General features: G+C 50.0%; 1 protein-coding gene across 1 annotated transcript; it reads right to left on the bottom strand.

Moving 5' to 3' along the window:
- Nucleotides 1-5: 5 nt before the first annotated feature.
- On the bottom strand, nucleotides 6-16,257 carry SLC35F6 (solute carrier family 35 member F6). Its single transcript, XM_060273205.1, has 6 exons — nucleotides 16,052-16,257; nucleotides 11,928-12,003; nucleotides 10,476-10,647; nucleotides 8,711-8,923; nucleotides 6,191-6,301; nucleotides 6-2,273 (listed from the first exon to the last, which is right to left on the bottom strand). The coding sequence occupies exons 1-6, from the start codon at nucleotides 16,126-16,128 to the stop codon at nucleotides 1,798-1,800; spliced, it is 1,125 nt and encodes a 374-aa protein (XP_060129188.1). The 5' UTR covers nucleotides 16,129-16,257; the 3' UTR covers nucleotides 6-1,797.
- Nucleotides 16,258-21,618: the final 5,361 nt, after the last annotated feature.

Below are 21,618 nucleotides of genomic sequence, written 5' to 3'. Positions count from 1 at the left end.
GAGAAAGTTTTTATTGGTGAATAAATGCATTCTTGTTCATATTCCCAAGGCAAAGACAAGCCCACCCTCCCTCTCATCCTCTCATCCCACCCCTAGGCACCAATGTGGGTCTGCTCAGCACCTGAGAAGTTTGTGGAGGCGGCGGCGGATGCTCGTCCTGGCTGCACAGCTTAGACCAGCTGTGTTCATGGCTTGGGTGCAAGAGAGGGGGGTGCCCTCCATACGACCGGACCCCAAAATGGCACCAGAGAGCCCTCTTAAGGCCCCTACAACTGGGCAAGACTTCAGCTCTCGCCTTCATTCACCTGGCTAGCAGGGGGAAATTAAGAGGACTCGCAATAGCTGGGGGGAGAAAACATTTCGCAGGCTCCGAACAGAAGGGCCAGTTCAGGAGAGGGTTGAGGAGTCAGCTCTCTGGGCCCTCTCCAAAATGCTCGGAACGAGGGGGAATAATCTGGTGCTGCCTCCTCCGAGTATGCTATGGGAGCATCGATGATTCCTTCGACCCCCATCACTCAGTTCCAGCCTTAGGAAGAAGCAGAGACAGACTTGCACCCCCCCCCAAAAGTGGACAAGGCAGCAGCAGCATCGTATGTGTGGGCAGGCCTGGGGTGTTCCCTTTCCCACAGCCCCCAATCGCAACTTTGTGATCCGTCGGGGAAGGAGCCCCTATCAATGGGTTTCCCCAGTAATTTCGGCAGCCCGGGGGCCTTCACCGAAGCTGATCTGATAGGCAAGGCCTGGATACCCGCTGTGCCACAGGGCGAGGGACTCTCAGTGCCACCCAGTGCCATTGGTGTGAGGGTTGTTAAGTGATTCACATGCCACTAACTCCACCTCTAGCCTCAAGGGGCCCGATCTGCGGCGTCACCTCCTTCAGAAGCCCAAGTGTGATATAAACAGGGGAGGCCGAAGAGAAAGATGCCCATTTGCTCTCCCCTTAGGGAGAGGTTTTTGCCAGGGGGAACAGACCCAGTGGGGAAAAACATCAAACTGCCAAGTTAGAGCAGACTTCATCAGCCCTTTCGAGATGTTTGGGACGGCAACTTCCGCCTGCCACAGCCCAAATGGTGCTGCTGTTTGAAACACCTGGAGGATGCCAGCCTGGGGGGACGTTAGACTTTGTTGCTGCATCAGAGGAAAGCCTGGGAAATAATGGATTGTGGAGGAGAGTTCTGGACTCCTAAAGGAGGCAGGCACTGGGCACCTGTAGCACTCCCTCCTTTGGGGTGGGGATCAGAGCAAATACCGTAGAAATATTTTGTTTAGCAGAAGGGGCGAAAAGAGGGAACTCCTTCCAGGAAAGGGTTGTTCACTGGGAAACCTCGTTGCAATGGCCTTCCTTCTCACCTTTGGGTGAAGGAAGCGGGGGGAAAGGACCAAGTCCCGGAAGGTGGCGTTGGGGGTCCCCACAAAGCAAGCCAAATTCAGTCTGGGAGTCAAGCTGCCCAGAGATGTCTCGCGTGCCGATTTCTGAAGGCAGTGTGTTTCTCCTAGCAAGCAGCAACAGAAAACCCTCAACCAATTGCTTAAAGCAGGAGGTGTTGAGCTCATGTTGGGGGCTCCAGCTCCCGTCAAGGCCAGGGACGATGAGAGATGTGGTCCCCCAAAAGCAGAGGGCATCTCCTTGGCGGCTGCTCTTCCTGCAACGAGCAAAGGAGCCGGGTGGCAGAGCAACGTCCTGACATTTTGTGGCGAAAGTGCGCAACGCAGACCCCCCAAACCAGTCTCGTGCTCCAGCCCGAGAAGCTGGCCAGCCCACCCAGCAGAGGTCCGGCCAAGGGCTCTGCTTGGCGATCAACTGTCCCCGTTGATGGAGGCTCCGTCCGCCGCCAAGAGGCCCTCTCTATCCGCATCGGCATCCGCCGCGGCCGCCCTCCGCCAGGGCAGCCGTGCCAGGAGGGGCTGGTGGAGGCCGTTGTAGATGGCGGCCCCCAGCAGGAGGATGAGGAAGCCGAGGATCTGCAGGCCATGGAAGACCTCCCAGCCCACAGCCAGGCTGACGGCCCAGATGACCACGGTGCGCAGGCTGTCCAGCACCATCCTGGTGGTGGCGCTGATCTCCTTGGTGACGCTGATGCCGGCAAAGTTGAAGAAGGCGATGCTGCTGATGTTGCCCAGCAGCGCTAGGGCGATGAGCGGAGCCCGGCCGATCTGGCAGAAGGCGTCCAGGGCGTCCTCCAGGACGCGGCGCGGACCGCTCCCGAAACTGCCCGCTGGGATGTAGTACATGGGGACCAGCAGGAGGGAGAGGATGAGGAAGCCAAAAAGCCCTGGGCGGGGAGGAGAAAGAGGGGCTCAGAAAGGGGGACGGGGGCCACCCAAGGGCCAAGGCTTTCCGTCAACTAACCGAACGATGGATCTACGTAGACTGAAACATCGACCCTCGCACTGTATGAGCAATCTACCCGGAAGATAAATGGTATTTCGAGGAGTTGGTGATCTAACACGGAACCCTTCTTGCCTCTGTCCCTTCCCCCTCCCTGTCTCTTGTTAAGTTCTTTGATGGCATGAGAACAGCCTGTAATGTCCTAATCAGTTAATTAGGAGGAAGTGATAGTTCTGGAGACCTTTGATGTTGGACATTTGTTTTGAGAAAGTGAGGCATTGGGGGGGGGTGGCTCATGAATAATCTGCATGTAGCTGGAACAGTGGTACCTTGGTTCTCAAATGCCTTGGAACCCAAACACTGCAAACCCAGAAGTAAGTGTTCTGGTTTCTGAACTTTTTTCGGAAGCTGAACGTGCTCCGTTTTGAGTGTTACGCTGAGGTCTGTCTGTTTTTGCTATTTATTTTGCGTCTGTTTTGTTTTTGTGACTGGGTGGATCCCAGTTTAGCTACTGATTGATTGGTTGTGTGACTGCAGTCCATTGTTTATTTCTTTCATTTTATGGATCAATGGTCTCGTTAGATAGTAAAATTCATGTTAAATTGCTGTTTTGGGGGTTGTTTTTAAAAGTCTGGAACAGATTAATCCATTTTGCATTACTTTCTATGGGAAAGCGTGCCTTGGTTTTGGAAGGCTTTGGTTTTGGAACAGAATTCCGGAACAGATTATGTTTGAGAACCAAGGTACCACTGTAATGAATGATTTGCACGTAGCCAGTTGGGCAAGCCACACAGGCTAGCTATCTATAAATCGGATGGTTGTGGGCAGAGTTTTTTGGAGAAGCTCGTGCACGGACTGATCGGCCGCAGGGCCGTGCAAACTGAGGCTACCTGGGGGAGTCACTTCGCCGCTTCTTGAGGGCTTCCAAGCGGCAGATCGAGGTGCTCGCTTGGTATGTATATATTCCTTGCTGTTTAAAATAAAATCTTGTAATCTTCTCACTCACTTGTGTTTTGTATTACTTCTGAATCTCCTTTTAAAAGAATCACCTTGCTTCTGGCAAGACACCCGCTCCAGGCTGGGATCCTCTAGAGCAGGAATGTCCAGCTTCCGAGGGACTGCGATCTACTCCCACTAAAAAAAACCCACTGGCAGTGATCTACCCATTGTTGTTGAGCGTTTTTGTTTTGTTTTTAGCTGGGGGTCCAAAGATCGACCAGGATCAACCAGGGCTACTGTGCAATCAACCAGTAGATCGCGATCTACCTGTTGGACAGCCCTTCTCTAGGGCAGCCTCTATTTGCTTGGGACGACGACTATGGGGTGCGGTGCTCGTCTCACTTCAGGCCAAGGGAGCTGGTGTTTGTCTGCAGAAAGCTTTCCGGGTCATGTGGCCAAGCAGGACTAAACCAGAGTGCACAGAAACACTGTTTTCCTTTCCGCCGCAACAGTACCTATTTATCTACTTGCACTGGTATGCTTTCAAACTGCTAGGTTGGCAGGAGCTGGGGCAGAGCAATAGGAGCTCACCACCGTCAGGCAGATTTGAACCGCCGACCTTCCAGTCGGCAAGCCCTAGAGGCTCAGCAACCCTGGCCAGCCGGCTCCCACAGGAGGCAGTGAGGGCCCCCGACTCGGGTGGCTTTCAAAAGAGGGCGGGGGGAAATTCATGGAAGTGGAGATGGGTCTTATTTAGGGGGCCAGAATTAACCATTTCACTATTCTGGAATCCTAACCATTTTAATTGAATTTAACATACAGTGGTGCCTCGCTTAACGAATGCCCTGCTTAATGAAATTTCCGCTTAACGAAAGGTTTTTTCTAGCGGAGGTTGCCTCGCTAGACAAATTCGTTTTACGAAAAATTCGTCTAGCAAATCACGGTTTCCCATAGGAATGCACTGAAATTCAATTAATGCGTTCCTGTGGGCAAAAAAAAAAAATTCAATGCATTCCTATGGGATTCGCTAGGCGAATTTTCCGCTATATGAAAAGACCCATGGAACGAATTAAATTCGTCTAGCGAGGCACCACTGTAGTTTAATTAATTTAAGTGGCTCTGCTCTGCCTCCACAGCTGGGCGGCAGAAATGCTTCTGAAACTGGAAACTGCAGGAGGGGAGAGTTGCTCCTGTGCTCGGATCCTGCTTGCAGGTTTCCCATAATGGGCATCTGGTCAGCGGGTGCAGAATTTGCAGGTTGCTCCCTGGGGCAAGACGGTTTGAGCCCTACAACGCCAATCCTGGTCCGACTGCACTGGCTGCCAATTAGTTTCTGGGCCCAATTCAAAGTGCTGGTCTTGACCTATAAAGCCTTAAACGGCTCAGGATCACAATACCTCAAGGACTGCCTCTCCCCATATGAACTGACCTGGACCCTGTGATCACCTTCTGAAGCCCTGCTTCATGGGCCTCCTCCGCAAGAATTCCAGAGGGTGGCAGCACGAGAGCGGGGCCTTTTCTGCAGTGGCTCCCCATTTGTGGAACGCTTTCCCCAGGGGAGGTTCGCCTGGTGCCTTCATTATACACCAGGGATGTCCAACAGGTCGATTGGGATTTACTGGTAGATCCCCTCGAGGTTTTGGTAGATTGCGGTGGATCGCTGGCTCCCTTCCCTTAGCGTCGCTAAAACTGACTCCTGCCCTGCTCCCTCGCCCTGCCCTCCCTTGTTGTTTGATCTCTGGAAGGAAAGACTTTCTCAGGGCTGCTGTTAAAATCCTTAGCTATTTCACCCTTTCCCCCCTGCCTTTAACCCCTCTCCCCAAATGCAACTTGCCTGGCCAAAAAAGCTTAGACTCCCCCTAAAAATACAGTGGAACCTCGGTTTATGAACACCTCGGTTTACGAATTTTCGGTTTACAAACGCCGTGGACCCATCTGGAACGGATTAATTCACTTTCCATTACTTTCAATGGGAAAGTTCGCTTCAGTTTATGAAAACTTCAGTTTATGAACAGACTTCCGGAACCAATTACACCCATGCTTTGGGTTAAGTACACTTCATGGTTGAGTACTCCGTGGACCCGTCTGGAATGGATTAATCTACTTTCCATTACTTTCAATGGGAAAGTTCGCTTCAGTTTATGAACGCTTCAGTTTAAGTACTCCGCGGACCGCCTGGAACAGATTAATCCACTTCCATTACTGTCAATGGGAAGGTTCGCTTCAGTTTATGAACGCTTCAGTTTATGAACAGACTTCCGGAACCAATTGTGTTCATAAACCAAGGGTCCACTGTACGGGGTTTTCCTCCTCCCCAAAAATAGCTCAACAACTTTGAGCTGAACCCCTTAAAAACGGGGGTAGATCACTGCCAGTTTTTAATTTTGAAAGTAGATCGCAGTCTCTTGGGAGTTGGCCACCCCTGTTATACACCTTTAGGCGCCAGGCAAAACCATTCCTCTTCAACCCGGCCTTGGGCCGATTCATATTCTATACAGCCTTTCAAATGAGGAAAAGGACTGCCGTGGGGGAAATGAATTTGGAGAACAGGACAGGAGTGACCCACAGAGAGGTCTCCACCAGGCTCCTTAAGGCTTGGCCAGTTGAGGTGGTGGCTGTCCCTTGGCCCCCCAAAACAAGGAATCGGCAGCAGTACCAGCTGTGGGGGTGGGCTCCAATTTCCCCCCTCCCCACCCAGCCTCAATTGGGGCACACTGGCTCAGGGCACTGCCAAGGGGAGGGAGGGTCTTCTGGTGCTGGGGGTAGGGGCGTATTGGAAACACTCTACGAGTTCTTTGCCTCCTTGGATTCGGTTCCCGACAGGTTTCTTTTGAAGGTGTTTTGGCCACGGAAGTCCAAGAAGGGAGAGAAATAAAAGACCAGCCCCCAATCTGCTTCCCCGGTGCCTGCTTGCTTGCTCACCTTCCGTGCCCACAGCCTGCAAGGGGTGAACGTTGTGCTTGTAGACAAATTTCTGTTCCAGCACCATTTGGATGGCGACAATCACTTGAGCCATGATGATCAGAAGGTCCCCTGCGGGAGAGAAAAGGGGAGTCTGGGCAGTCCTGACAGGGTCTGGCACCCCCCTCCCCCTCTGCTGAATATTGGAAGGGGTGGGGCACACGGAAGAGCTTTCAATTTGGCTGTAGTCTGGAGACTGCACTACATATAGAATCTCAGAATTTATGTTCTCCTACTGGTTGGAATTGGCAGAACTGACAGGAAGACTCCGAGATCAAGCAAGTGAAAGAGTAGAGGAGGATTGGAGAAAATTTAAAATATATCTAGGGAATTATTTTTGAAAGTAGAAAGTTTGAACATCTAGGGAAATACAGAAGTTAAGGCAATAGGGAGAAAAGAGGAATTTATAACGTAGAAAAATTGATACATAAATATTAAGATGAGATCAAGAAGAATTAAAGGGATTATTATGAATGAAAGTAAAAGTGATGAAATAGAAACTGCTAAAGATGTATCTAAAAAGAAAATCAGATAGTGGGGAACTGGGGAAGCTAAATAGACAATAATTTAAAAAAAAGTTGATTAAAGATGATATGTTTATGTTTTGTTTTGTGTGTATCGATGTATTTTTGTATTTTTGTATTTTTTGGTATTTTTTGTTTTTTATTATGTGCTTGATGTTTTTATGTTATAAAATGTTCAATAAAAATATTTTTTTTAAAAAAATAGAATCTCAGAATTTTGTGGAGTTGGGAGGGAACCCAAGGGTCATCTAGTCCAACCCCCCGCAATGCAGGAATTGCAGCCCCCCCCCAACATGTGGTCATCCAAAAAAACTTCCTGTGAAGAAGAAAAGCCCACCCGTTTTTGAGGAAGTCTCTCGAACGGCTTTTGCAGCCGGAAAGTTCTAAACGTCGTTTAGCCAGAATCTCCTTTCCTATAATTTGAAGCCATTGGTTCGGGTCCTACCCTGCGGAGGAGGCGAAAACCAAGCTCGCTCCTTCTTCCACGTAGCAGCCCTTTAGCTATTTCAGTGGTTCCCAATTAGCTAAGCACGGAAGACCCCCCCACTTTTCAAAAGCCAAGCCATGGATCTCCTGCTTTTGAAAATGTTGATAAATCTAGGGTAGTTATTGTTATGTGACTAGTGCCATGGACCCCCTGGGTGGGCTACGGGGACCACCAGTTGGGGGAAAACAGAGATATCTGACGATGGCTCTCCGATCTCCTCACAGCCTCCTCTTTCCCAGGCTGAACATCCCCAGCTCCTTCAACCATTCTTAACAAGGCTTGGTTTCCAGACCCTTGATCCTCTTGGTCTCTGAACCCACCCCTTGTGCCCCCTACCCTACAAAAGAGCACCATTCAGGGCAGCAGTTTGCACGACCCACTAAGGAAGAGAACGGTGTGAGAAAATGCGAAATGGTAGCAAGGAACTGCACATTTCTCTCTCCTTCCTTGGAGGTTTTTAAGCAGAGGTTGGACGGCCATCTGTCAGGGATGCTTCAGCTGAGATTGCTGCATTGCAGGGGGCTGGACTAGATGACCCTCAGGACCCTTCCCGACTCTATGATTCTACGATGTATTCAAAATCCAATTGAAACTATTGGATTTCAAGGAGGTCCGGCTGGCCCTTTCGTTACGCCCCTTTAGGCGCCAGGCAAAAGCATTCCTCTTCAACCAGGCCTTTGGCTGACTGGCACCCAATGATCTTTTAAATTATTGACTTGTTTTTGTTAGTATTTTTATGATGTATTTTGTGTTTTCTTATATTGTAATTTTAAGTTGGAAACCACCCCGAGATCTACGGATGAAGGGTGGTATACAAATAATAATAATAATAATAATAATAATAATAATAATAATAATAATGTTTAATTAATTCAGGAAAGTGAACTTGGTCCAGTGAAAGCAGCTTTTCAAAGTCTGATGGGCCTTTACTCCCCTGCTTCTTAGCACGCCCTGCTTCTTAGCAACCCCCACCACCAGGTGGTACCATAGCTGCCAAGTACCCCGTTTTCCCCGGGAAACCCCCCGTTTTTACTTACCTTTTCCTGGTGGTCCCCCGTATCACTTCATCTCCCGTTTTTCTCGGTTATTTTCTCCTGCCAGTGGCCATTTTTTTCTTTCTGATTTGCCCTTCTATGGGCACCAAAAATGGCCGCCGCCGGCTTCAAAAGTTGCATCTACGCATGTCCGGAAGTGCATAGACGCGACTTCCGGTGTCGGCGGCGGCCATATTTGGTGCCCATAGAAGGGCAAAGCGACACCGGAAGTTACATCGACGCAACTTCCGGTGTCACACGGCTGCCGGTCCCGGATTCTGCAGTCCGGGACTTGCAAGGTAAGGGTGGTACCCACCAATTTGAGAACAACAGAATTAGGAGCAGGAGAGAGAAGCAAGGAGCGCTCTGGGAGGCCAGCAGAGTCGTCCTCCTGGTGTCGGCAACCTCCCTTTGGGCTCTCCCCACCCTGCCGTACCTGTGATGACCTCGCTGAGCTTGTGCTCGTGGTCCCCGCTGTTCATCAGGTCTGCCAAGCCGACCACCACCAGCCCTACGATGGTGACCAGGATGCCCAGCCACTGGCTGAGCACCAGCTTCTGCCCGAGGAAGGCCACTGAGAGCAGGCCGGTGAAGATGATCACGGCCCCTCGCAGCATCTGGAAGCTGGACGCGCTGGTCATGTTCAGAGCTGGAAGGGGGGGGGGAAGAAGCGGGGCGGTGGAGGGAATAATTCAAGGAGGGATATTTAGTATCACACACACACACACAGGAAGAGTTTGCTCTGGATTGTTTTGGAGGCAGCTAACAGATTGAGGTTGAATCCTGACAAGACAGAAGTACTGTTTTTGGAGGACAGGAGGCGGGCAGGTGTGGAAGACTCCCTGGTCCTGAATGGGGTAACTGTGCCCCTGAAGGACCAGGTGCGCAGCCTGGGAGTCATTTTAGACTCACAGCTGTCCATGGAGGTGCAGGTCAATTCTGTGTCCAGGGCAGCTGTCTATCAGCTCCATCTGGTACGCAGGCTGAGACCCTATCTGCCCGCGGACTGTCTCGCCAGAGTGGTGCATGCTCTGGTTATCTCTCGCTTGGACTACTGCAATGCGCTCTACGTGGGGCTACCTTTGAAGGTGACCCGGAAACTACAATTAATCCAGACTGCGGCAGCTAGACTGGTGACTGGGAGCAGCCGCCAAGACCACATAACACCGGTCTTGAAAGACCTACATTGGCTCCCAGTACGTTTCCAGGCACAATTCAAAATGTTGGTGCTGACCAAGATGCATTTTTAATGTTTAATAAATTATTGTATTTTAATACTTCTGTTGGAAGCCGCCCAGAGTGGCTGGGGAAACCCAGCCAGATGGGTGGGGTATAAATAAATAAATAAATAAATAAATAAATAAATAAATAAATTATTATTATTATTATTATTATTATTATTATTATTATTATTATTATTGTGTGACCGCAGTACACTGTTTCTTGCTTTCATTTTATGGATCCATGGTCTCGTTAGATAGTAAAATTCATGATAAATTGCTGTTTTGGGGACAGGTAGGTAGCTGTGTTGGTCTGGGGTTGTTTTTAAGTCTGGAACGGATTAATCCGTTTTGCATTGCTTTCTATGGGAAAGCGCACCTTGGTTTAGGAACAGACTTCTGGAACGGATTAAGTTTGAGAACCAAGGTACCACCGTAAATGAATCTGAAATTTCCCCTCCCCTCTCATCCTTTTATAAAAAAAATAGATATAAATATATAAAAGGATGAGGGGGGAGGGGAATAGAAAGGGGGCCCTGGGAGCATGCAGTGGGGAAGAGACAGAAGACCTATCCTGAGTAAAAAACCCACTCTAAAACTACTGGGAAAACTGTGCTGACCCCTAGTTTTTAAATTGCTGCAGCAACATCTCTGTGTGTCCCTCCACCCACCTCCAAAAGACCCCGCATCTTTACTGGGCCCTCTTTTAACTTTAAAGATCTGCAGATCTTGTGTTTGCTTAGCAAGGAAAGAACAGTGTCAGCACAGACTGGTTTTTACACTTCCTTACCCAGTCCAGGCCTATGAAATCGCAGTAAATACTCCAAATATTAAGAGACGTATTGCAAGCATTTCTGCTCCTTCTTTCCTCGAAAAATATGAGTTTGTGAGAAAGAGAGATTCCCAGCAGGACTCTCTCTCTCTCTCCCCCCCCCCCCCCCGTTTTCGCAGAGGAGAAAGCAACCGCCAGGCAACACTTACCCACATACATGAGGCTAGTCCCTGTCATGTCGCACAGGGCTGGAGCCAGGAAAAGGAGCGGGTTGTAGGACTGAGGGGGGTCCATGGTGGGCTCTGGCCTCCTCCGGTCAGCGCAGAGCAGGAGGTAGAAGACAGCCAGGCAGGAGAATTCCCCCAGGAACATGCCCACGGCCTAGGAGGAAAGAGAGGGGGGGTCTGTGAGCTTCCTGGATCATGACCAGTAGCAGATCAGCAACATGATTCCTGCCTTGCAGGGGGTTGCTTCCAACTCTGCAGCTCTGTGCTTCTGGGACAGCGGTCAGCAAACTTTTTTGGTACGGGGCTGGCCCACTGTCCCTCCTCAGACCTTGTGGGGGGGATGGACTATATTTTGGAGAGAAAAAAAATGAATGAATTCCTTTGCCCACAAATAACCCAGAGATGCCTGTTGTCTTTGTCCATGGAGTTTTCTTGGCAGGGATACTGGAGTGGCTTGCCAGTTCCTTCTCTAGGCAAATAGAAGGGGAAGAAATGGAGGCAGTGAGAGATTTTACTTTCTTGGGCTCCTTGATCACTGCAGATGGTGACAGCAGTCACGAAATTAAAAGACGCCTGCTTCTTGGGAGAAAAGCAATGACAAACCTAGACAGCATCTTAAAAAGCAGAGACATCACCTTGCCTACAAAGGTCCGTATAGGTAAGGCTATGGTTTTCCCAGTAGTGATGTATGGAAGTGAGAGCTGGACCATAAAGAAGGCTGATCGCCGAAGAATTGATGCTTTTGAATTATGGTGCTGGAGGAGACTCTTGAGAGTCCCATGGACTGCTAGAAGATCAAACCTATCCATTCTTAAGGAAATCAGCCCTGAGTGCTCCCTGGAAGGACAGATCCTGAAGCTGAGGCTCCAATACTTTGGCCACCTCATGAGAAGAGAAGACTCCCTGGAAAAGACCTTGATGCTGGGAAAGACTGAGGGTAGAAGGAGAAGGGGACGACGGAGGATGAGATGGTTGGACAGTGTTCTCGAAGCTACGAACATGAGTTTGACCAAACTGCGGGAGGCAGTGCAAGACAGGAGTGCCTGGCGTGCTATGGTCCATGGGGTCACGAAGAGTCGGACACGACTAAACAACAACAACAACAACCCAGAGATGCATTTTTAAATAAAAGCACACATTCTTCTCATGTTAAAACACACTGATTCCCGGAACGTCCGTGGGCGGATTTAGAAGGCGACTGGGCTGCATCCGGCCCCCGGGCCTTAGTTTGCCTACCCATGACCAAGAGGGTCCCCTCCGCTGATCTCGGCACCCGAGAGGGTCTGTCGAGCACTAGCGCAGCTGATTCAAAATGGGGGTTATATGAGATCTGAAGGGAGCAGTACCCAAGGGCCAAAATGGGCAGATACAGAATCAAAGGAGGATGGAAGCCTCTACGTCACATGGAAGCAGGCAGCATCCATCCGGCAGTACCTGGAGGAAGGGATGTTGGAAGGTGTGCTCTTCGCTCGTGGCGTTGCATCCTCGTGCGCTCAGCCTGTCCGCCCACCTGAAAAAGAGGGGCATTGGTTAGAACCCCCCACATGCACCTCCCTGGGCTTCCATCATCATCATCATCATCATCATCATCATCATCATCATCATCATGTACTATTTATACCCCGCCCACCTGGCTGGGTTTCTCTGGGCGGCTCCCAACAGAATATTAAAACAAGATAAAACATCAAACATTAAAGACTTCCCCAAACCTTCAGATGTCTTCTAAAAGTCAGACAGTTGTTTATTTCCTTGACATCTGGTGAGAGGGTGTTCCACAGGGTGGGTGCCACCACCGAGAAGGTCCTCTGCCTGGTTCCCTGGCAGGTTCGCTTCTTGCAGGCAGGGAACCGCCAGAAGGCCCTCGGAGCTGGACCTCAGTGTCCGGGCTGAACAATGGGGGTGGAGACGCTCCTTCAGGTATACTGGGCCGAGGCCCTCCCCCAAAGGTGGAATCCGGGGTCTCACACGTATTTCAGTACCATGAAAACCTCGTAATCCTTGCTATAATATTTTAGAATGCATATTTTTAAATGCTGCCTTTTGAATTATTATTTGTTTTAGGTCAGTTTGTTCTTAGAGTATCATGCGGTATACCAGGTCTGTCCAAAACAGAATACACTGGAGAGTTTCCGAAAGGAAACTGAGCAGACAAGTCCAAAACAACTGGAGGGCACCAGGTTAGGGAAGGCTGGTTCGTAACAGCAGCAGGGTACCAGGGGTCATCTAGTCCAACCCCCTGCAAAGCAGAGATCACAACTAAAGAATCCCTAGCCGAAGGCCGCATAGGCCATTGCTTTGCCTTTGCCTAAGATGGTTTGGTGTTAGAGCAGCTGCTTTGCATCCCAAAGGTCTCCGGTTCAAATCCTGCCATTTCCAAATAGGGCTGGGAGAAGCATCTGCCCGAGAAACCTGGAGAACCACTGCCAGTCAGTGCAGGCAGAATTGAGCTAGCTGGACCAATGGTCCGACTCAGTACGAAGCAGCTTCCTGTGTGCTGGAAAGGAATGGTTTCTGTGCCGGCTCCTCGTCCCATGCCTGGACTTGCCCCCCCCCCCAGCCGAGGAGCAAAGGCAGGGCTGCGGTGTCTGTCCGCTGACGTCACGCCAGGCGCCTGCCAGGTTCCTGGAACCAGAGACCTGGATATAACAAAGAGTGCAGAGTCTGCCGCAGATCGGATGTCCGGCCTGCCATTCATCTCTGCCAGAAATGAAGAGCAAGGAGATGCTCCGCGTAGCAAGGCCGCTCGAGACATCTCTCAGGGAAAGCTCACAGCAGTTCCTCAGCCATAAGAACACGGCTCACGGATGCTGAATTCGAGATTCCTGCATTGCAAGGGGGTGGGCTAGATGATTCTGTGTTCTACCTCTCTAAAGCCATTGCCGTCCAAAACAACTGGGGGGTACCTAGCTTGCTGAAGGCTGGTTTCGGGGAGGGGTACAGGTTTGATGAGGCCCTGAGCTACTGAACGGAATGGGGAATGTCCAGCTGTCCTTTGTCAACAACAAATTGTCGCTGTTTTGTGTGTGGAATATATGCTATATGGTAATTTATGGACCCAGGTGGCGCTGTGGGTTAAACCACAGAGTCTAGGGCTTGCTGATCAGAAGGTCGGCGGTTCGAATCCCTGCAACGGGGTGAGCTCCTGTTGCTCGGTCCCAGCTCCTACCCACCTAGCAGTTTGAAAGCACATCAAAGTGCAAGTAGATAAATAGGTACCGCTTCGGCGGGAAGGTAAATGGCGTTTCCGTGCGCTGCTCTGGTTCGCCAGAAGCAGCTTTGTCATGCTGGCCACATGACCCGGAAGCTGTCTGTGGACAAACGCCGGCTCCCTCGGCCTATAGAGCGAGATGAGCGTCGCAACCCCAGAGTCGGACACGACTGGACCTGATGGTCAGGGGCCCCTTTACCTTTACCCTTTAATACAGGCATAGGGAAACTCGGCCCTCCAGATGTTTTGGGACTACAACTCCCACAATCCCTAGCTAATAGGACCAGTGGTCAGGGATTATGGGAATTGTAGTATCTAAAGCCATTTGCACCTAACAAAATAACCAGTCCTTGCAGAATGTAGGCACCTTATTTATAGAAATGAGCAAACCAGTGATATTTTAGGGAACAGGCTAGCAGGCGGGGCCCATGACTTACATCATAGGAGCCTACACAACACAAAACACTCTTGCTCTATGTAGGTTTTATTTTATTTGTTTTTTATCTTATATTTTGGAAATGTAGATCCAAGGTTTTTTTTTTCTTTAAATTTTTTGGGGTCCCCGCAAGAGAGTGGGGTCCTAGGCTATAGCTTGTTTAGCTTATACATAAATCCGGCACTGGGAGGGTGGGGCTTCATTCCTCCTGCCCCCCCCCTGGTCTCTGGACTTTGCCTCTTCACCCCTAGTGCTTGTGAACACGGAGACGGCGTTCGTACGGCCGCAGGGGTTTTGAAACCTGTGGCCTTCTGGGTTTTTTGCCCCTCCCTCCAGACCAAAGCAATGAGTAAGCTTTTTGTGTTTCTGGGGGCTGCTTCTTGCAAAATCTGGAGCTGAGTAAGCGAGCAAAAGATGCACTGTCAGGGCAGGTCCACATTCTGCTGGCTTAGCTAAAAGACAAGGACGTGCCGCTGTTGCTGAGATGACTGCCTTTAGACTTCATACAGCAGTGCGCAGTTAAACTGTGGAACTCCCTGCCACAGGAGGCAGCGAGGACCACCAACTTGGATGGCTTCAAAAGTGGACTGGGCAAATTCACGGAGGAGAGGGCTATTGGCTAGGATGGCTCTGCCCTGCCTCCGTGCTCAGAGGCAGCGATGCTTCTGAATCCCAGTTGCTGGGAAACCCAGGAGAGGAGAGTTGCTCTTGTGTTCGAATCCTACTTGCGGGCTTCCCTTTGGGACATCTGATTGGCCACTTTGAGAACCAGAAGAGGCTGCTGGATCAAGCCAAGTGGCCTGTGGGAAACCGGCGAGCAGGATTCGAGCCCGAGAGCAACTCTCCGTTCCTGGAGGGTTTCTGCAACTGGTAAAAAGGCTGGCCATTGTGAGATCTGGATGCTGGGATAGCTCGGTTGGCAGGGCACAAGACTCTTAATCTCAGGGTCGTGGGTTCAAGCCCCACATTGGGGGAAGCTTTTCTGCACTGCAGGGGGCTGGACTGCATGATCCTTGGGGGTCCCTTCCAACTCTACAATTTTGTGGTTCTGTGACTAGGTGCGCCATCGCAACGATGCATCAGGCTCTCCTTATGTTCTTAGCAGTTAAGTCAACCATGAGAAGCAGACAATGGAGTCCTTTCCAAACAAAGCACCAGCTTGGGTGGCTTTCAAAGGGGATCGGGCAAATTCATGGAGGAGGAGAGAGGGCAGCAATCGGTGGCTCCTAGCCAGGATTGCCCTGCTCTGCCCTCCACAGTCGGAGGCAGCAACGCTTCTGAACACCAGTCGCTGGAAACCGCAGGAGGGGCTCTTGGGTTCGAATCCTGCTAGCAATTTCCTATAATGGGCCTCTGTGAGAACAGGATTCTGGACTAGGGGGGCCAATGGCCTGATTCAGCAGGCTCTCATTGGGTTCCTATTGCTGGTCTTCAACTCCCCCCCACCCCAGCCATCCTAGCCAGGGGTCAGGCATGATGGGAGTCGGAGTCCAACAGCACTTGACACCCCAAGGTTAGGGGAACTACTCTGCAACGCCGTCTCTGCAAAAGTCTCCATTTTATCAAAACAACGTTTTCTCCTTCGGCTGAAACCAAGCGGCTCCTCAGGAAGCCGGACTATTGCTCCGCGCTCTCATCAAGCTCAGTATTGCCTACTCTGACTGGCAGCAGCGGCTCGCCAGGATTCCAGGCAGGAAATCTCTCCCAGCTCTACCTGGATTTTTGAACCTGGGGCCTTCCTTCTACATGGTAAGCAGGTGCACTGGCCCCTTCCCCCGAATCCCGCCCACCTGCCGTTTGGAGCCCTCGCCCCAGTATTCCCGGCTTGGAAGGGACCCCCAAAGGTCACCTGGATCAACCCGCGAGGAGGAGAAGGCAGTGGGGAGGGAGGGAGGGAGGGGGACCCGGACTTACTTGGCCGAGAGGGTGTTGATGGAGCCGGTGACCAGCATCAGCCCGGCCAGGAAGAGCTGGTATTTGGTCCAGGCCATCCTCGCTCCGCAGCCGAGCCTGGTTCCTCAAACGCCCAGAACTAAAATGAAATAAAACGCCCCCCCCGGATCCGCTTTGCACAAAAGCAGCTGCTCCGCTCAGCCACAACCCGGGCGCGTTTCCTCCTAGGCAAGTCACATGACCGCAGCCAGTCAGCTGACGGGGGGCTGGGGGAGGGAGGGCGGGGGTGGGAGCTCCCAAATCTGGGGACCGCCCCCTTCGTGTCAATCACCGTGCAAAAAGGGAGGGGGCTCGCTCCTCCAAACTCCCCCCCACCCGCACACATTTGCAAACTTTGGTGTGTGTGGTTTTTTTTTGCAATTGCTATATTTGCAGGATGCAAACGGTGTGTCTCATCCTGCTATTCTATTAACGCGGCAAAAAAAAACACCTCGCTTTAAATGAATATTTTTAGTCGGGTCCCGCGGGGCAGGCGGGCTGTGTGTCCCGTTAACGTTATCGCAGGATGAGTGCTTTTAGTTAATAATGGACTTTGTTTATCTCCTGATGTATTTTAAATTTAGCAATGTGTGCTTTTCTTTAGAATTGTAAGCTTTGGTTGCCACCTGACTTTTAGAAGACATCTGAAGGCAGCCCTGTTTAGGGAAGTTTTTAATGTTTGATGTTTTATCGCTTTATTATTATTATTATTATTATTATTATTATTATTATTATTATTATTATTATTCTCTTGGGAGCCGCCGAATGTGGCTGGCAAAACCCAGCCAGATGGGTGGGGTATAAATAATAAATTATTATTGTTATTACTACTACTACTACTATTATTATTATCCGTCTGACTCTGAAGACAATGGGAGAGTGTGTTGTTTGGTCTGAGTGATGCTTTGAGCGCCAAGCAATGAAACAGGCGGACAGGGGTTGGGGGTCGGGTTAGCGCTTGTTTGACCAGTGGGCAGTTCTGTAGCTATGGGTGGGGGTGTAGATAGCCGGGTTTTTCGCCCCATGTGATGCCCCCAGAGGTAGTTAATGCCACAGAAGACAGAATTGGGATTAAAGATATTATTATTATTATTATTATTATTATTATTATTAGTTACAGGTAGGTAGCCGTGTTGGTCTGATGCAGTCGAAACAAAATAAAAAAATTCCTTCCAGTAGCACCTTAGAGACCAACTAAGTTTGTCCTAGGTATGAGCTTTCGTGTGCATGCACACTTCTTCAGATGAGCTTTTCGTGTTCTTCTGAAGAAGTGTGCATGCACACGAAAGCTCATACCTATGACAAACTTAGTTGGTCTCTAAGGTGCTAGTAGAAGGATATTATTATTAAATTTGTATACCGCTCTTCATCCATAGCTTGTCCCCAAACTAACAAAATGAATTTCCATAGGGGCAAATGTCAGGTTCTGCACTTAGGCAGGAAGAACCAGATGCACAAATATAGGAAGGGGGGCACCATGTGAAAAGGATCTAGGGGTCTTGGTGGACCACAAGCCGAACATCAGTCAACAGTGTGATGCAGCAGCAAAAAAAAGCTAGCACTATTCTAGGCTGCATCAACAGAAGTATAGTGTCTAGATCAAGGGAAGTAATAAAGGTAAAGGCGCCCCTGACCATCAGGTCCAGTCATGTCCGACTCTGAGGTTGCAGCGCTCATCTCGCTCTATAGGCCGAGGGAGCTGGCGTTTGTCCGCAGACAGCTTCCGGGTCATATGGCCAGCATGATAAAGCTGTTTCTGGCAAACCAGAGCAGCGCACGGAAACGCCGTTTACCTTCCCGCCGAAGCAGTCCCTATTTATCTACTTGCACTTTGTGTGCTTTCGAACTGCTAGGTGGGCAGGAGCTGGGACCAAACAATGGGAGCTCACCCCGTTGCAGGGATTCGAACCACCGACCTTCTGATCAGCAAGCCCTAGACTCACAGCGCCACCTGGGTCCTAGTCCCACTCTATTCTGTCCTGGTCAGACCACACCTGGAATACTGTGTCACCACAATTTAAGAAGGATATTGGCAAGCTGGAAGGTGTGCAGAGGAGGGCAACCCAGAGGATCAAGGGTCTGGAAAGTAAGCCTGATGAGGAACGGTTGAAGGATTTGGGTATGTTTAGCCTGGAAAAGAGGAGACTGAGAGGAGAGAGGAGAGCCGTCTTCAAACATCTCAAGGGCTGTCACATGGAAGATGGAGCAAGCTTGTTTTCTCCTGCTCTGGTGGTGAGCACCTGAAGCGATTGATTCCAGTTACAAGAAAGGAGATTCGATTAAACATTAAGAACTTTCCGAGGGAACGGACTTCCTCGGGAGGTAGTGGACTCTCCTTTGCTGGAAGTTTTTAAGCCCTATGTGAGGCAATCTCATGATAAGCCCCAAGTGAAGCAATCGGGGAACCACTGCTAGAGAAGTAATCAAGCAGTAAGGCGTCAGGGTTGTGTGGGGTGGGGTGGGGTGGGGAAGTGGGAATGAACTCAAGACAGGATATAATATCACTTGACAGATAAAGTGGCATGACTTGGGGGGGGGAGATCAGACTATCAGAAAGAACAAACAAAAGGATATCTTCATGCAGTGCAGAGTTGAAACTGTGGAACTCCCTGCCACAGGAGTCAGTTTGCATTTCTTAGTGCAGACTAATGTGTAGAGATCTTTCCTATTCTAATTAATTCAAGAGGGTTCTGGAAGCTTCTCTGTGTGAAAGAAACAAGCAGAAGGTTCCTGATGTTTGGGTTATTCCTTCCAAGAAGATGAGTACAGCTGCCTTAAACCGGTCCTGCTATCTCTTTTGCCAGGGTCATGCAGACTATAATAGGGAGGCCAGAAGGCGCCTGGGTTTCACGTTCTCTCTCTCTCTTCTCCTTCTGGTGTGGTGTTCTGTACACAGTATGCTTAGTGTTAAGGTTCAGACTTGTTATAAATTATTGCAAGTTTAAGTTAAGTCTGCTGCAACTGGATTTCTTATGGACTGTGCCAATCCTGAATGTATTGGATTTGTGACCATTACGCTCATTTGCTTTCAGCTGGAGTAAAGTTCTGCTGGATGAAATACTCATTGCCTCTGGTCTATTTTGGGGGGATCCTGCAACGTGTTTAAGTTTTTGCTCTGCTAACTATATGTTGGAATCTGCTCTAGATCAACATTGAGTAGTATTTTCATTACAGGTAGGTAGCCGTGTTGGTCTGAGTCGAAAGAAAATTAAAAAATTCCTTCAGTAGCACCTTCAGTAGCATGCACACGAAAGCTCATACCAAAATAAAAACTTAGTTGGTCTTTAAGGTGCTACTGAAGGAATTTTTTAATAGAATTTTCATGACAGACTGTTGATGGCAACTAGCCAGGATGGCTGTATTCTGGCTCCACCATTAGAGGCAGCAACGCTTCTGAATACTCATTGCTGGACACAACTGTCGCTCTTGGGCTTGGATCCTGCTTGCTGGTTTCCCATAATGAGCATCTGGTTGGCCACTGTGAGAACAGGATGTTGGACTAGATGAGCCACTGGCCTGATCTGTTCTTGTGATGGTGGGAAGGCAATCCTACCCTATGAATGAAACATATTTAATAAAGCAAATCCATTTTCCACTAAGCTTCTACTGGCCTTCGCCAAGGTGCGGTCTTCCTTATTAAAGGAAACAAATCAGGTGGGTGCAATGAAAGAGAAACTCCGTGGGAGGCAGTGTGGCCTAGTGGTTAGTGTGTGGGGCTATGGGAGATCTGGGTTCGGATCCCCACTCAGCCATGAAGCTCAATGGGTGGGACGGCCTCTGCATGCACACGAAAGCTCATACCAATGGCAAACAGTTGGTCTCTGAGGTGCTACTGGAAGAATTTTTTGTTTTGTTTTGTTTCGACTACCTCACTGGTGACTGGGAGCAGCCGCCGAGACCACATAACACCGGTCCTGAAAGACCTACATTGGCTCCCAGTACGTTTCCGAGCACAATTCAAAGTGTTGGTGTTGACCTTGAAAGCCCTAAACGGCCTCGGTCCGGTATACCTGAAGGAGCGTCTCCACCCCCATCGTTCTGCCCGGACACTGAGCTCCAGCGCCGAGGGCCTTCTGGCGGTTCCCTTGCTACGAGAAGCCAAGTTACAGGGAACCAGGCAGAGGGCCTTCTCGGTAGTGGCACCCACCATGTGGAATGCTCTCCCACCAGAGGTCAAAGAGAACAACAATTACCAGACCTTTAGAAGGCATCTCAAGGCAGCCCTGTTTAGGGAAGCTTTTAATGTTTGATTTCTGTATTTTAATGTTTTGTTGGAAGCCGCCCAGAGTGGCTGGGGGAACCCGGCCAGATGGGCGGGGTATAAATATTATTATTATTATTATTATTATTATTGAGAGATAAACTGGGGAGGAGGAAAGTTGTGTTGGCCACCTCAAACTCCCTGGAGGAAAGGTGGAATAGAAATACAATAAATCAACCGTAATAAACAAATACAAATCTTTTTGGAAGTTGCACAAGGGCAAGGCACTCCTAGAGTCATGCGATTCTTGCTGCACTCACTTCAGCACTGACACGTGAGTTGTGGATTCCTGTCGATGTTGTCGTGTCCAGGTGCACACAACTTGCGCCAGCCCTGAGCTGGTTCAGGTGAAGCAATTAGATGCTCTCTCAATGTGCAGCCAACCAAGGCTGTGCTGCTGCGCTGGACCAGCAGGGGGGGAGGTTGCAGCGCCATTCTGAGCTGTCTTGCAGACTGAGAACACAGGCGAGTGCAAAATTCCCTGGAAGAAGCCCATCCTTTGCCACCCTCTGTGCCACTTCTCACTTTGGTTCCCTCGAAAGCAGTACAAAAAAGCAAAGCGGCCGAAAGGAAAGAAGAGATGTCCAGTGTCCAGATCGAGGGAAGACATAAACGTAAAGGGACCACTGACCGTTAGGTCCAGTCGCGGACGACTCTGGGGTTGCGGCGCTCATCTTGCTTTACTGGCCAAGGGAGCCGGCGAACAGCTTCCCGGTCATGTGGCCAGCAGGACTAAGCCGCTTGTGGCGAACCAGAGCAGCACACGGAAACACCGTTTACCTTCCCGTCGCAGCGATACCAATTTATCTACTTGCACTTTGACGTGCTTTCGAACTGCTAGGTGGGCAGGAGCTGGGACCAAGCAACGGGAGCTCACCCCATCGTGGGGATTCGAACCCTTGTATACCCTGCCCCGTTTGTGACATGCCAGTGATGTAGCGATGATAGCTCAGTGATGCTGCTCGAAGTGTATATTCTGGGGGAAAGAGGGAAGTTTTAAAAGAGGATGTCGCCCCATGCTCGGGGTTCTGACTCCTCCTGTTGTGCAACAATAAAGATTGTGGTCAACTGACCGCTGTTCTGCTCCAAATTACTTGGCTGGAACTTCCTTCTTTAACTGACCGCATGGACTCACGGGGGACTTGCAGCTGGGCTGTGGAGTAGCCTCTCGCCCTGGAATGTTTCCTTAACAGGACCTTAGAATGGTAGAATAGAATCATAGAGCTTGAGGAGACCACAAGGGCCATCCAGTCCAACCCCCTGCCAAGCAGGAAACACCACCAAAGCA

This window comes from Zootoca vivipara, chromosome 3, assembly GCF_963506605.1.
Source record: "Zootoca vivipara chromosome 3, rZooViv1.1, whole genome shotgun sequence".
In the NCBI taxonomy this organism is placed as follows: Eukaryota; Metazoa; Chordata; class Lepidosauria; order Squamata; family Lacertidae; genus Zootoca; species Zootoca vivipara.
This window is presented reverse-complemented; position numbering and strand designations above follow the sequence as displayed.

What these genes read in the sequence shown, in the direction of transcription:
- SLC35F6 (XM_060273205.1), bottom strand. Translation starts at nt 16,128, where the DNA reads ATGGCCTGGACCAAATACCAGCTCTTCCTGGCCGGGCTGATGCTGGTC. An exon ending in GCTCAGCGAGGTCATCACAG is followed by an intron (nt 6,302 to 8,710) that starts GTACGGCAGGGT and finishes TCTCTCCCGCAG; the next exon opens with GGGACCTTCTGATCATCATG. An exon ending in GCAGGCTGTGGGCACGGAAG is followed by an intron (nt 2,274 to 6,190) that starts GTGAGCAAGCAA and finishes CTCCCCGCCCAG; the next exon opens with GGCTTTTTGGCTTCCTCATC.